The sequence below is a fragment of the Giraffa tippelskirchi genome, chromosome 8, assembly GCF_054371585.1.
Source record: "Giraffa tippelskirchi isolate mGirTip1 chromosome 8, T2T-mGirTip1v1.2.pri, whole genome shotgun sequence".
In the NCBI taxonomy this organism is placed as follows: Eukaryota; Metazoa; Chordata; class Mammalia; order Artiodactyla; family Giraffidae; genus Giraffa; species Giraffa tippelskirchi.
In genome coordinates, this window is record NC_137282.1 from 157,913,304 (window position 1) to 157,926,755 (window position 13,452).

At 49.8% G+C, this 13,452-nt stretch overlaps 1 protein-coding gene across 4 annotated transcripts in view; it reads left to right on the forward strand.

Moving 5' to 3' along the window:
• The window catches only part of ELOVL2 (ELOVL fatty acid elongase 2), a 43,335-nt gene that overhangs the window by 17,048 nt on the left and 12,835 nt on the right, over positions 1–13,452 (forward strand). For all 4 annotated transcript variants that reach the window (XM_081523831.1, XM_081523830.1, XM_081523828.1 and 1 more), the window contains 2 exons: positions 5,546–5,609; positions 11,093–11,280. In XM_081523831.1, coding sequence (XP_081379957.1) covers positions 5,546–5,609; positions 11,093–11,280 — 252 coding nt within the window. The remainder of the gene's footprint in view (positions 1–5,545; positions 5,610–11,092; positions 11,281–13,452) is intronic.

A 13,452-nucleotide genomic window follows, 5' to 3' on the forward strand; every position in this document is an offset into this window, starting at 1 on the left:
GCTGAACCTGGGCCCGCATTGAATGCAAAGTCACAGAACGTGGATGTTAACTATGTAGACGAGGAAGAATCATGGAAAGTTGTTCTGGATTGAGCTCAGAGAATTGTTGGGCAGAGAATTCTGATTAAACTTGGGACACAGTCTGGAGGGGTGTCTGAGGGCAGAGCGATCCCCATCTCTTCTGATCCAGACTCCAGCCATCAAGTCCTCCCTCGCACCACACCTTCCGTCCCTGGGCGGCTGTGTGTCTCCTCCTCGGCTGTCTGCCCTTCTCTGCCCTTCCCCATGTGCCTCACTTCCCCCTCTTGTCTGTAAGCTCCTGAAACAAGCACTCCACCCCTTTACCCTTCACATCTGACAGAGTCTTATGTATATACCAGCTGTTCAGAAAGGTGGGTGGAAAGAAGTGCTGCATGAAGTTGGTTTTGCTCAGCTCCTGGGTGTCACCTGAGCGTGTCCAGCAGGCCCTGCGTTTCCACACGCAGGACCCAGAGTGCAGCTGCGAGCTCAGTACGCAGGCTCCACTCTCATCCTGTGCTCAGAGTTCGTCCTGGTTGACTAACGCTGCCCCAACTCTGTACTTCCACTTACCTTTTCCTGACCCGGTGGGAACTTGGATTTGTTCTTCTGATGCCATCTCATCCTTGTCTTTTTAGACTGCATCCTCAGTAACTGTCGTAAAGAACCCAGAAGCGAAGAGGTAATTGTTCCCAGGTTTCTGACCTTCCTGGGTTGGTTTCACTTCTGTCTGTCAGAAGGGTCACCAGAGGCCACGAGCACCTCCCAGTGAGCTGGTCCTTCCTCTTCGTCTAGACGATGTCCTGGAATCCTTCAAAACTCAGCAAAGCGGCAGCTCTTCCTGGAAGGATGTCTTTATAAGAGATTTAAATGAAATCTAGTGTTTTTCCTTTTGTTTCAGGTGTACAGTATAAGGATTTGGTATTTGTATATATTGCAAAATGAACACCACAGTAGGTCTAGTTAACATGAACAGTTGCCATTTTTTTCTTGTGATGATAATTTTTAAGATCAACTCTCTTAGCAACTTTCAAATATTCAATATAGTATTGCTATTATTTTTTAAATCGGAGTATAATTGCTTAACAGTGTTGCATTAGTTTGTGTTTTACAACAGTGTGACTCAGCCATAGTGGCCTGCTGTTAGTTGGCTCAGTCATGTCTGACTCTCTGTGACCCGATGGACTGTAGCCTCTCAGGCTCCTCTGTCCACGGGATTCTCCAGCAAGAATACTGGAGTGGGTTTTGCCATTTCCTTCTCCAGGGATCTTCCCAACCCAGGGCTTGAACCCGTGTCTCCTGCATTGCAGGGGGATTCTTTACCGTCTGAGCCACCATGGAAGCCCAACCACCAGCCATAAGTATATACATCTCCCCTTCCTCCCGCTCATTCATCTAGGTCGTCACAGAGCCCTGAGCTGAGCATCCTGTGCTGTATAGTGGCTTCCCACAAGCTATCTATTTTACACACTGTGGTGTCAATACAGTAGTGTTAACTGTAGTCACCATGCTGTACATTGCATCGCTGGGACTTAATTTTTTTTTTAATAACTGCAAGTTTGTACCCTTTGACCCCCTTCACCGTTTCTCCCACCTCCCAGCCCCCACCTCTGGCCACCACCGATCTGTTCTCTGTATCTCAGATTGGTTTTCGGGTTTTGTTTCCTTCAGATTCTGTACATAAAGTGAGATCATATGGTATTTGTTTTTTTCTCCATCTGATTTATTTGTTCACCCAGCGTCATGCCCTCAAGGTCCACCCATGTTGTCACAAAGGGCAGGATTTTTCTTTTTTTTTTTTTAAAGTATGTTTATTTTTTTAAAACTGTTTATTTGGCTGTGCTGGGTTTTCGTTGCTGTGCACAGGCTTTTCTCTGGTCGTGGCGAGCGGGGGCGACTCTCTAGTTGCCGTGTGTGGGCTTCTCACTGCGGTGGCTTCTCTCGTTGCAGAGCGTGGGCTCTAGGGCACGTGGGCTTCAGTAGCTGTGGCCCATGGGTTTACTAGTTGCTTCGCAGCATGTGAGATCTTCCTGGACCAGAGATCAAACCCATGTCTCCTGTTTTGACAGGTGAATTCTTTACCACCTTCCTTGCCACCAGGAAAACCCAGGACTTTTTTTTCCCCCACCTTGGGAACAACCTTCTTGCCTTTTTTATTCATCTAATTATGACATACTCAAGGACTTTTTTTTATGGCTGAATAGTATTTCCTTTCTCATGGTTCTTAACAGCACATCGCTGTTACGCCTTCCTATCATACTGACCCCTAATTACTGATTACTTGTCTGTCACATAGGACTGGTTATTGTCCTATGTGACGATAAGGGCCATGCCTCATTTGACTTCATATGTCAGCATCTAACATGGTGCTGATACATGGTAATGTCCAGAAAATTGGTTAATAAATCAGGAAGTTAATGACTGAAAGAATTCATTCATATTTATCCTTCATTCTGTTTTCTCTTCCTATCTTCTCCCTCTTAACTTTTCTTTTGTTTCTGTTTTCCTCCACTGTGACTGAATTTCTGAAAGATAATAGAAGTAATACAAGCCTTGTGACTTTTAGCATTGTATTAGATCTGCTGACGTTGGAAGATGGATTTTGAATGCTAGCAAACAAACTGGGAAAGTTTAAACATTGCGGGTAGATGTGGCAATGGAGAAGATTTCATTGGTGTTTGTCATGAGGGTGGGTACATCAGCGAGGTTAACCTTCTTTGCTTGGGAATGAGAGGCCTCTAGGCAGGTCTGCCCTATTTGTACAGCAGCACAAATCAAAGCGTTTCACCGTGAGATGTTAGGTAACCGACCTTTCTCCAATCGGGCGGTCTCCCAGGATGTCCCTCAGGGAAACCAAAGATAAAAACACTTTTTAAAATCTTCCAGAGTTGGTTTAGTTCAGATGGCTTTTTTTTTTCTACTTTATCTGTTGATGTCTTTTGGCTGCGCTGGGTCTTCACTGCTGCCTGGGCTTGTCTCTAGTTGGGGCAAGAGGGGGCTGCCCTGTGCTTGTGGTGCTCGGGCTCCCCGTCGAGGCGTCTTCTCGCTGTGGAGCACGGGCTCAGTAGCTGTGGCTCACGGGCTTACGTGCTCTGCAGCATGTGGGATCTTCCCAGACCAGGGATCAAACCCATGTCTCCTGCATTGGCAGGTGGACTCTTTACCACTGAGCCACCAGGGAACCCCATTTTAGTCTATATACTTTCCATAGAGATTTGGTGAAATAATCATGGTCCTAATTCACCACCGGTCAGCAAGTCGTACGTGCTAATAAATGCTCATCTTTCATCATCATCCTCCTCCCCAAGCTGCCTGAGGTTCCCAGAGACCTACGTTTCCTTGAAATTCCCTCTGAATCAATGTCATGAATGAGGGACAGATGCAGACAGTAAGTGCTGATCACCAACACGCACATCTTCTTTTCAGATGCCAGCCAGTAACTCCATTCTCCTCTTTGGCACTTACATTTTCTTTGAGAATAAAATGCGTTTGACTGCACGCCAGCTGTTGATTATGGAGAATGTTCTGTGTGAACTTCCTGACAACCATCCAGGAAACTCACTTGCTGTCAGAGACCAGTCCACTCACCTGAAATCCTCGTCAGAGTTCCCTTTCCTAGGAACACTGTGCAGTGTTCATCTCTTCCTACCTTTCCTAGAGGAGGTGCTCCAGACCTTAGTAGCAGGGGAAGGGAACACCTGAGCAGGTATTCTGAGCTGTATGATGGCACTCCAGCATGAAGAGGAGCCAGCAGCCAGTTTATCAGCCATCAGATGCTTAGCAGAAACTCTCCAGTCCCACCCTGAACCCACTAAAGTGGGGGCAGTTAATTTGGGGTACCCTAGTGACACTATCTACTGTAATAGTGCTGCAGCTAAGTAGCTTCCGTAGTGTCCGACTCTGTGCGACCCCGTAGACGGCAGCCCACCAGGCTCCACCATCCCTGGGATTCTCCAGGGAAGAACACTGGAGTGGGTTGCCATTTTCTTCTCCAATGCGTGAAAGCGAAGAGTGAAAGTGAAGTCACTCAGTCGTGTCTGACTCTGCGTGACCCCATGGACTACAGCCTACCAGGCTCCTCCGTCCATGGGATTTTCCAGGCAAGAGTACTGGAATGAGGTGCCATTGCCTTCTCTGACTGTAATAGTAAATGGATGCTAATGTACTGAAAACATAAACACAATGGGAAAAATAGCCATAGTACCTAATTTCCTTCCTTGAAAAACGAGTTGTCTTTGTGGTTTTACGTTTAGCTTTGTGAAATACAGTTCAGCTGAAGTCTTCTTTAATATTACGTTGTATCCTGTGGGTGTAGACTTTCCCTGTGGCTTGCCCACAGACATTACGTGTGTCCTGCGGGTGTAGACTCTCCTGTGGCTTGCCCACAGACATTTCACACATCCTGCAGATGTAGACTCTCTCTATGGCTTGCACACAGACATTATGTGCATCCTGCAGGTGTAGACTTTCCCTGTGTGTGGCTTGCACACAGACATTACATGCATCCTGTGGGTGTAGACTCTCCCTGTGGCTTGCCCACAGACATTACGTGCATCCTGCAGGTGTAGACTCTCTCTGTGGCTTGCATAGACATTACATGCATCCTGCGGGTGTAGACTCCCTGTGGCTTGCACACAGACATTATGTGTGTCCTGGGGGTGTAGACTCTCCCTGTGGCTTCTGCACAGACATTACATGCGTCCTGCAGGTGTAGACTCTCTCTGTGGCTTGCACACAGACATTACGTGCATCCTGCAAGTGTAGACTCTTCCTGTGTGTGACTTGCACACAGACATTACATGCGTCCTGCAGATGTAGATTCTGTGGCTTGCACACAGACATTATGTGCGTCTTGTGGGTGTAGACTCTCCCTGTGGCTTGCACACAGACGTTATATGCGTCTTGCAGGTGTAGACTTCCCTGTGGCTTGCACAAAGACGTTACGTGCGTCCTGCTGGTGTGGACTCTCCCTGTGGCTTGTGCACAGACGTTATGTGCATCCTGCGGGTGTAGACTCTGTGACTTGCACACAGACATTATGTGCATCCTGCAGGTGTAGACTCTCCCTGTGACTTGTGCACAGACATTACATGCGTCCTGTGGGTGTAGACTCTCCCTGTGGCTTGCACACAGATACTGTGTGTCCTGCGGGTGTAGACTTCCATGTGGTTTGCACACAGCCCAGGAACTGCAACGGTAGGAGTTGTTTGTGGTGAAGCTTCTACCTCTCTAAGCATCTTCAAGGGAGATGGGACAGTCAGTCACCCTTCAATGTTGGAAGGTTCCAAACTGTCCTCCAGGACTCCTCTTACCTAAGAAATGGAAAGAGAAACTGTTTCCTTCCCAGTCCTTACAGGCTGCTGACGGTGAGGCCGCATCCCTAGTCCACCTCCTGTAAATCTCCGAAGTCAAAAGTCCCCGAGGCCAGGACTCTTGGAGATTCTGTCAACCGTGTATTGTTGGCAGTGGTTCATTTTGAGAGATTCCAGAAGCATCTGCTTAAATCATTTTTCCTTTGTCTTTTCAGGAGCATCTAAAGGCCTTGGATGATGAAGTCAATGCTTTTTTGGACAATATGTTTGGACCTCGGGGTGAGTGAGAACTTGAGAACTCAATGTGGAAGGAACACCGTCTAGTTAGAGAAGAAGGTGGCGCCCTTGCTGGTGTCTTGTGAACAGTCAGGCGCCTCCCAACCGAGAGACCTGCCCCCCCCCACCCACTGGGGCCCCCACCTCCCGGCCCCTGCAGGGCCCCTGCCTCCTGCCCTCCAGCCTCTCCTGGGGCGGGAACACAGCGCACTGCCATCCGTGCCTCTGGTCCCTCCGCGGCTGCCATGGTGACGGTCCTTTCCTTCCGAGCCTGCTTCTTCCTCCCCTCCCTTCCTCCACCCGCCGCCTCCCACCTCCTCACACATGGTCTCTCTGCCCCTCCCTGTCCGATAAACTCCCTCTAGACAGGCTGGGCTTTCCCTGCCTGGAGCCACGGTTCGGGCTCCTCAGCTCCCAGCCGTCCTGAGGGTCCCGGTGGTTCCTCCATCACCGCCCACTCAGACCACGCGGGGCCTCCTGATGCGGCTGCCCTTCCTCATCATCTGCTCAGTGGCAGCTGCGATAAGACTTCAAAAGCCTAAGTCATATTGTGCAGCACTCTAGCCTAAAACTCATCAGGTCTTCCCTGCGTCCTCAGGATAAAACCCAGCTCCTCGTGGGCCATGTAGCCCTGTACCATCTGGCCCCAGCTGTCCACTCTCCCCACGCTCTAGACATCTCTTCATTCCTCTGAGCGTAAAATTCATTCCTAGGCTGCTGCTCCCCAGCACGCTCAGCTCCTTACACCATCGGGTGTCAGCTTAACCGTCCCCTCCCCAGACAGCCTCTCCCTCACCAGGACAGTGGAGACCTGCCTTCAAAAGCAGCGACTCTTAAACCTCTCTTTACGCTCTGTTTCAGCTTCTGTTTATTTCCTTCAAGCACTTGATTAATAGCTCTTTCTTCCATGAGGACAGCACCCATGGCTGGTATCTCCAGGGTGTCTTAGATCCTAGGAAGCTATTAGACACTATGTATTTTGCAAATAAATGAGAAAAGTCTCAAGAGCATGCTTTTGTTTCCCTTGAGCCTTGCTGGTTCACAAAGCTGGAGAATCTACAAGTTGTCTCCTCAGCACTGGGGGTGGGAGAAGAGGGAAATGAGGAGGTTTTCTAGTTTCTCAGAATCTTTAAATAGAATCATGCAGAGACATAGGCTGCGTAAACTATCCTGAGCGAGTGACTGGTTATATAGTGTTGGTGAGATGATACTCTGATTGTAGAGAACTTTAAAATATATACATCTGTGTATTCACATTCTCTTTGGTCTTCGCTCTATTTTCCATTTTCTCTTGTGATGACGCCGTGGGGCGGGTAGGGTCCCGGGATACCGGTCGCTCGTAGCCTGCTTTGTGTGACTTGCCCTCTGTGGCACCACTGTATCAGGCAGTGTCGAGGGCGTGACACTCCAGCGGGCACGCGGGGCTTCTGGGTGGCCAGCCAGCACGTGATGTCTCCACCAGAGAGTTAGCAGGCAGTATCTGAGCCAAGCTCACACTGAGCTTTGGCATCCGTAAGGTCACTGTCACCTGGAATTACGTGGACGGGGAGCAGTTAAGGATAGGACTGCAGTTGTTTGCTCAGTTTTGGTCATTTTTATGGAAATTTCCTTTGCTGCGAGGAGACTGTGAGGTTGACAGTTGACCGCCGATCAGGTGACGTCCACGGCGGCAGGAGGCTGAGCCTCCCTGTCCCTCGAGAGGTGGCCGGGCTGAAGTCGTGTGGCAGGTCCCCTGGGGAACCAACAGGTGTCCCCAAGCCTTCTGTTGGTACCATCCAGAGAGATTGTTCTGGGCAGATACCTGCAGAGTCAGGCCCCAGAGACGATGGAATTACAAGTGCTCACTCCCATCTTCTGCTTAGAGCAGTTGTGACCCTCCCTCACAACCACGGCCAGTGTTGACAGGACTGTGACACAAGATAGTGACGGCCTCGAGCACTGCATCTCTGCTTGACCTGTCGATTGGCGTGCATTTAATGACTGTCTCTTTCACCGCCACACCAAGCGGTTATGAGTGAGACTGAGTAGAAACACAAAGTGGTCTCACCTCTCGGAGTACACATGTGGCTGGAACGTGAAACCAGAACCTCTGAGACAGAAAGCACGGAAGTAAAACCACGTGTGTTAGTTTCTGGGGCTGTGGTAGCAAAAATCCCACAGACTGTGCGGCTTAAGACAAGAGCAGTTTATTCTCTCCCTGCTCTGGAAACAGGTGTCAGCAGAGCCTTGCCCGCCCTGCACTTCCGGGAGCGCTCTGTCCACACCTCCCCTTCAGGGCTTTCTGGCCACTGCCCGGTAGCTCCATCGCTCCATCGCCCGTCTCTGCCTCTGTCTCCACGTGGCCTTCTCCTCCTGCGCCCCCCTTTCTTATCAGGACACAGGTCCCTGAGCAGGGCCCACCTCATCCGGTACAGCCTCATGTTAGCTGGTTTTTCTCTGCAAAGACCCTGTTTCTCAGTAAGACCACATCTACAGAGACCAGGAGTTGGGACCTGAACACACCTTTCTGGGGGACACTGTTTAACCCATAATACCATAAGCAGAGGCAGGTAGAGTTTAGTGCAAGTTATTTAACTGTTTTTACTCAGTTTTTCTCTATTGTAAACCAGAGATAATTCCACCTATAGGATGGATTTATCCATCACCTTGACTGTGGCATTGGCAGCACAGAGGTTTGCATATGTCCAAACTCATCAGATTGTACACAGGAAAAGTGTGCAGGGTTTTCTGTGTATGTCAATGACACCTCTATACAGCTGTTCAAAATAAGATCACCTATATAATTAGATTGTTTTGAGAATTTTAAGTTAATACACACAAAAGGCTTTAGGACTGTGTGTGGCACAGAACCAGTGCTCAGCAAATGTTCATTATAAAAACAGTACTATAGTCATATGGGCTTCCTTGGTGGCTCAGATGGTTAAGAATCTGCCTGCAATGTAGGAGACACAGGTTCCATCCCTGGGTCAAGAAGATCCCCTGGAGAAAGGAATGGCAACCCACTCCAGTATTCTTGCCTGGGAAATCCCATGAACAGAGGATCCTGGCAAGCTACAGCCCATGGGGGTCACGAAGAGTTGGACATGACTGAGTGACTAGCACACACACTATCGCCATGATAATATGCAAATTGTAAAAGGATAACTGTTTTGTTACTCAGATGAGGAGCTGTAGTTTTGGAAGAGCAGTGGGAAGTGGCTTCCTTCAGAGGCCAGGCCCTTGATGTGGGTGTTGAAGGACATGCAGGCTTTAGATGTGGAGGTGGACATTAGGAAGTGGCATGGTGCTCAGACCTTAGGACAGATGGTTATGAGCCCCTTGTGTGAAAGGCAACTTGTTGCAAGAACACTCCCCTTACCTTTTAGCTCTGTCACAAATGGGAGAAGTTTACAGCATCAGTGATGAAACAAAGCTTGAGAAGGCACTTGGCTCATAGAAACCGTGCTCTGCAGGACGGGGTGTCGAGAGCCCGGGGGTGGGTAGGGTGGCGGGGAGCAGAAGGGGAACTGGGGCTATGTAGACCGGAGGGATCCCGGAAGGGGAGAATCCAGTTCCGACAGCTCTGTTTACAGAGATCAGAGTCAGCGTGCAGTTCTCATAATTCTGGGCCAAACCATTTTCTCTCTAGACAACAAAAAGGAGCAGAACAGAGAACAAAAATCACTTTGTGCCTACAGTTATTTTCTAATTACTGACTGTATTATAGTTCTATTGTGTGTGTTTTCTTTAGTTTTTTTTTTTTATAGTGAAAACTTTTATATTTGGAATTAGCCAGCTGGACTCAGTTTCAGTTCAGCTCAGTCGCTCAACCGTGTCTTACTCTTTACGACCCCACGGACTGCAGCATGCCAGGCCTCCCTGTCCTTCACCAACTCCCAGAGCTTGCTCAAATTCATCTCCATCCAGTCAGTGATGCCATCCAGCCATCTCATCCTCTGTCGTCCCCTTCTCCTCCCACCCTCAATCTTTCCCAGCATCAAGGTCTTTTCCAATGAGTCAGTTCTTTGCATCAGGTGGCCAGAGTACTGGAGTTTCAGCTTCAGCATCAGTCCTTCCACTGAATATTCAGGACTGATTTCCTTTAGGATGGACTGGTTAGATCTCCTTGCAGTCCAAGGGACTCTCAAGAGTCTTCTGCAACACCACAGTTCAAAAGCATCAATTCTTTGGTGCTCAGCTTTCTTTATAGTCCAACTCTCAGTTTAGATGATCCCAATTTGTTGGTAACATCCAAGCATCATAGTCAGGAGCCCGTCAACATATGCCTTCTTCTCTCCGTCAGGCCTGATCAGGGTGTTGACCTTAGCCACGTCAGTGTTATGGAACATCTTCACAGTCTGTTGAATTGGGTGCTTGTTGGCCTTGACATCCACAGTGAACACAAGTGTGGTGTGGTCTTCTATCTTCTTCATGGCTGACTCGGTGGTGAGGGGGAACTTGACGATGGCACAATGGTCCAGTTTGTTTCTCCTGGGCGCGCTCTTCGAGGATGTTTGAGCTGCCTCCTGAGGCACAGTGTTCTGGGCTGCCGGAAGGTGGTTGACGTCCAGGTCTTTGTTTGTGGCTGTGGACCCCTTTCAGCACAGCTTTCTTGGCCTCAAAGCCTTTGCTTTGGCTTCAGCTTTAGGAGGGGCGGGGGCTTCCTTTGGTGCCATCTTCATGAAAAGCTTCTTTAGGTTTCTACACGTCCACTCTGGAGAATCCCATGGACCAAGGAGCCTGGCAGGCTGCAGTCCATGGCGTCACAAGAGTCAGACACGACTTAGTGACTAAACCACCACCACCCCAGAGTAAGGGACATTTGCCTCCTGGCTACGTGGACTCTTGGTCCACCATCAGGTTTGGGTCCTTGGTTTGTTTCTTGTTCTCCGTTCCGAACCCTCAGCTCCAACGCTCGTTCCAGCCTCTCGCCCTTGCCCTCCCGCTGCCCTGTTTGGACCAGCTGGACTCTAACCACTCCTGGTTTCTATACAGTGATCCTAAGCAGATTCCAGGGGGTGCAGGTGTTGGGAGCTCGGGCACAGGATGGACGTGTGCTCTGTCCTGCCTCCCGGAGCTGCTCCGTGGAGGCAGCAGAAAGGTGCAGTGACCCAGGAGTTGGGTGTGAGTTCATGTCCTGACTCAGCTCCTAACTGCCCGATGGCCTCCTGCAGGTGCTGGGGCTTTCTGAGCCGTTTGTACACCCATGGGATGGCATAATATACGTGCTTCCTACTTACTGAGAGTAAATACAGAGCTCTGCCTATTAGACATCTAAGAACTGTTACTTCCCACCTCTCTTGTCACTGTCACTCAGCGTTCAGCCTAGGCCCTGTTCGCTCCATGGAACTTTCCTTAACCATTTCAGCCCCACTGGTTTCTTTTTCCGAATGGAATCCGAATGCAGCTTGCCCTCACTGCGGCCCACGGTTCCCTGCTGTACCTGGTGTCTCGTAAGTAAGCACGCAGGGAGCTCCGTGGGATTCTCACTGTGTGTTTCTTTTCAGATTCTCGAGTCAGAGGGTGGTTCATGCTGGACTCCTACCTCCCTACCTTTTCTCTCACTGTCTTATACCTGCTGTTGATATGGCTGGGCAACAAATGCATGAGGAACAGACCTGCTCTTTCCCTCAGGGGCATCCTCACCTTGTACAATCTTGGAATCACACTTCTTTCCGCATACATGCTGGCAGAGGTAAGTGTCCGCAAAGCAGTTACGTCTGGCATTCCAGAACTTTCCATGGTTTCTATCAGTACTGTTCTGTAACATCTCAAGAAGCTGTTCCAGCGCCTGATATTATTCCTTCCAAGTGGGTGGAAGTCTTTGTTTCTAACTTGAATTTTTCTTATTGTAATTTAGACCTATTTCTTTAGTCCTTTAGTCTTTCATCGTAATTTAAAGTCACAATTTAGATCTGAATAGGCTTAAAGATCATATATCAATGTTTTCTCCTTATATAGATTATTATACTGAGGCTTAGAAAAGTTAACCTGATTTGCCTGAGGATAGACAGCTATTGAGTAACAGTATTTTTATAAATTAAATATCAAATGCAGTTAGTTTGACTGAAATGCAAATATAACATTCCTTAAAGGATGCTCCTCGCATCTCTGGGCCACTGTGTGTCCTAAGGACCGACTCCCAGAGGCCTGGGGTGACATCTCAGCTTGGCTATAGTTGCCCGCATTGCATCATGTCTTCCCTATTCCGTTATAATCTGCCAAACCTCAGTAATTTCACAAGAAAAAGAACAAGTAATGATGGCCCTGCCTATACAACCAAAGGTTATTTACTGTAATACAAGAGAAAATCTTAAAGTGTTAAATAAACCTCGAGAGAGAGAAATACAGCATAACAGAATCTTTTTGGAGAAAAGTGAGGATAAAATCATTCAATATATTATAAATGGCTAATAGTGGCACACATATAGCTGCCTTCCTGGGGTCCTTGGATTCTGAATGAAAATAAACTCTTATCTAAAACATAGGCCCTCTCACCCATAGAGTTTTTAATCTGTGTTTAATTAGTCTAATATGCACCATCCTAATAATGGTTCATAACCGTCATCTAAAATGACTGTTCTGAAACTCTAACTATGGGCTTGGAGGCCTCAGAATGCAGGTGGCAGAATTTGGGGTCAGGAAGGCCATCCTGACAGCTCGAAAATCACGTCACCTGAGTGTAAAAGGGGAACTTTTAGTTTCCCTCCTGGGTAAATTTTAGTTCTCTGGATGAGCTTGCCAGAGAGGATTTACGGGCCTATTCCTCCGGTGCGGCAGGGAGAGGCACTCTTCCTGGGGCGGCCGCTGCGCCGGCCTGGAGGGCTCACTCGGTAGGAGGTGCGAGCCCCGCTGGAGGCGGCGGCGCAGCGGAGGCGGGAGACCCGAGTGCAGGGCCGGCTTTCCACGCCCTCCGCAGCCCTGGGGCACTTCCTCAGGCGGCTTCGCTGTGGGATGGAGACGCGGCGCCCGGCCTGCCTCGCTCCCTCGGGAGCGGCAGGACGTCGGTTCTGTTCGGCCGGCACTCAGCGCGCCCCGCTCGGTGCGGCCCAGGGGCCACAGCGACGGTCAGAGGTGGTTTCTGTTCTCGAAGAGCTCACAGACTAGCGCAAGCGCAGGAGACGGTCAGTCCTGTGAGTCAGGACGAAGTCCACATCAGGCACCGTCCGCAGTTCAGTGGTTGAACCGCCACATACGGGGTTTGACTCTCGTAGGGAGAAACCCCGGCACAGAGCTTTCTCCACTGTGAGCCTTAGCTCCCACTCCTCCGCTGTTTCTCTACTCAGACTTCTCCATGTCTCAGTTCAAAATCACGGCTGGTGGTTGAGTGCCTCCTAGTCTCCTGACCGTAACCTCTTTCGGGGCTTACGGTCTTTCCCTTACACTACAGGCTGTGTTTGTAGACTGCTCGAGGGGTAGCTGACCTTAACCTTGCTAACCTGTTACACCCAGGCCAGATGTGTGCTTCGGCCAGGAAGCTGCCCTGGAACTACTAACACTGTTCCAGCAAACACACCCTGCGTGCCCTGCGCGGTGTCAGGTCGCGTGTCAGGCTCTGGAGCACAGCCTTGCCCGAGTGTGAGAGGGAGCACTGGGCCAGGCGGGGTTGGGGAGGCCTCTCTGAGGAGGCAGTGGTTGAGCTGCACCCGGTCATGAGAGCAGGCCAGGCGGGTAAAGATCTGGGGAGGCCTTGAGGCCGCAGCGAGCTCAGGGTGGTGGTCGAGGACCACGGGAAGCAGCAGTGTACCAAGGAGCGTGGACGGAGGACTGGTGATGTGAGACGAGGTGGGCAGGGGGCAGGTTACCTAGGGCCTCGCCAGGAACTTGGCTGTTCTTAGGAAGAGCCATCGGAGGATGTCAATGGAGG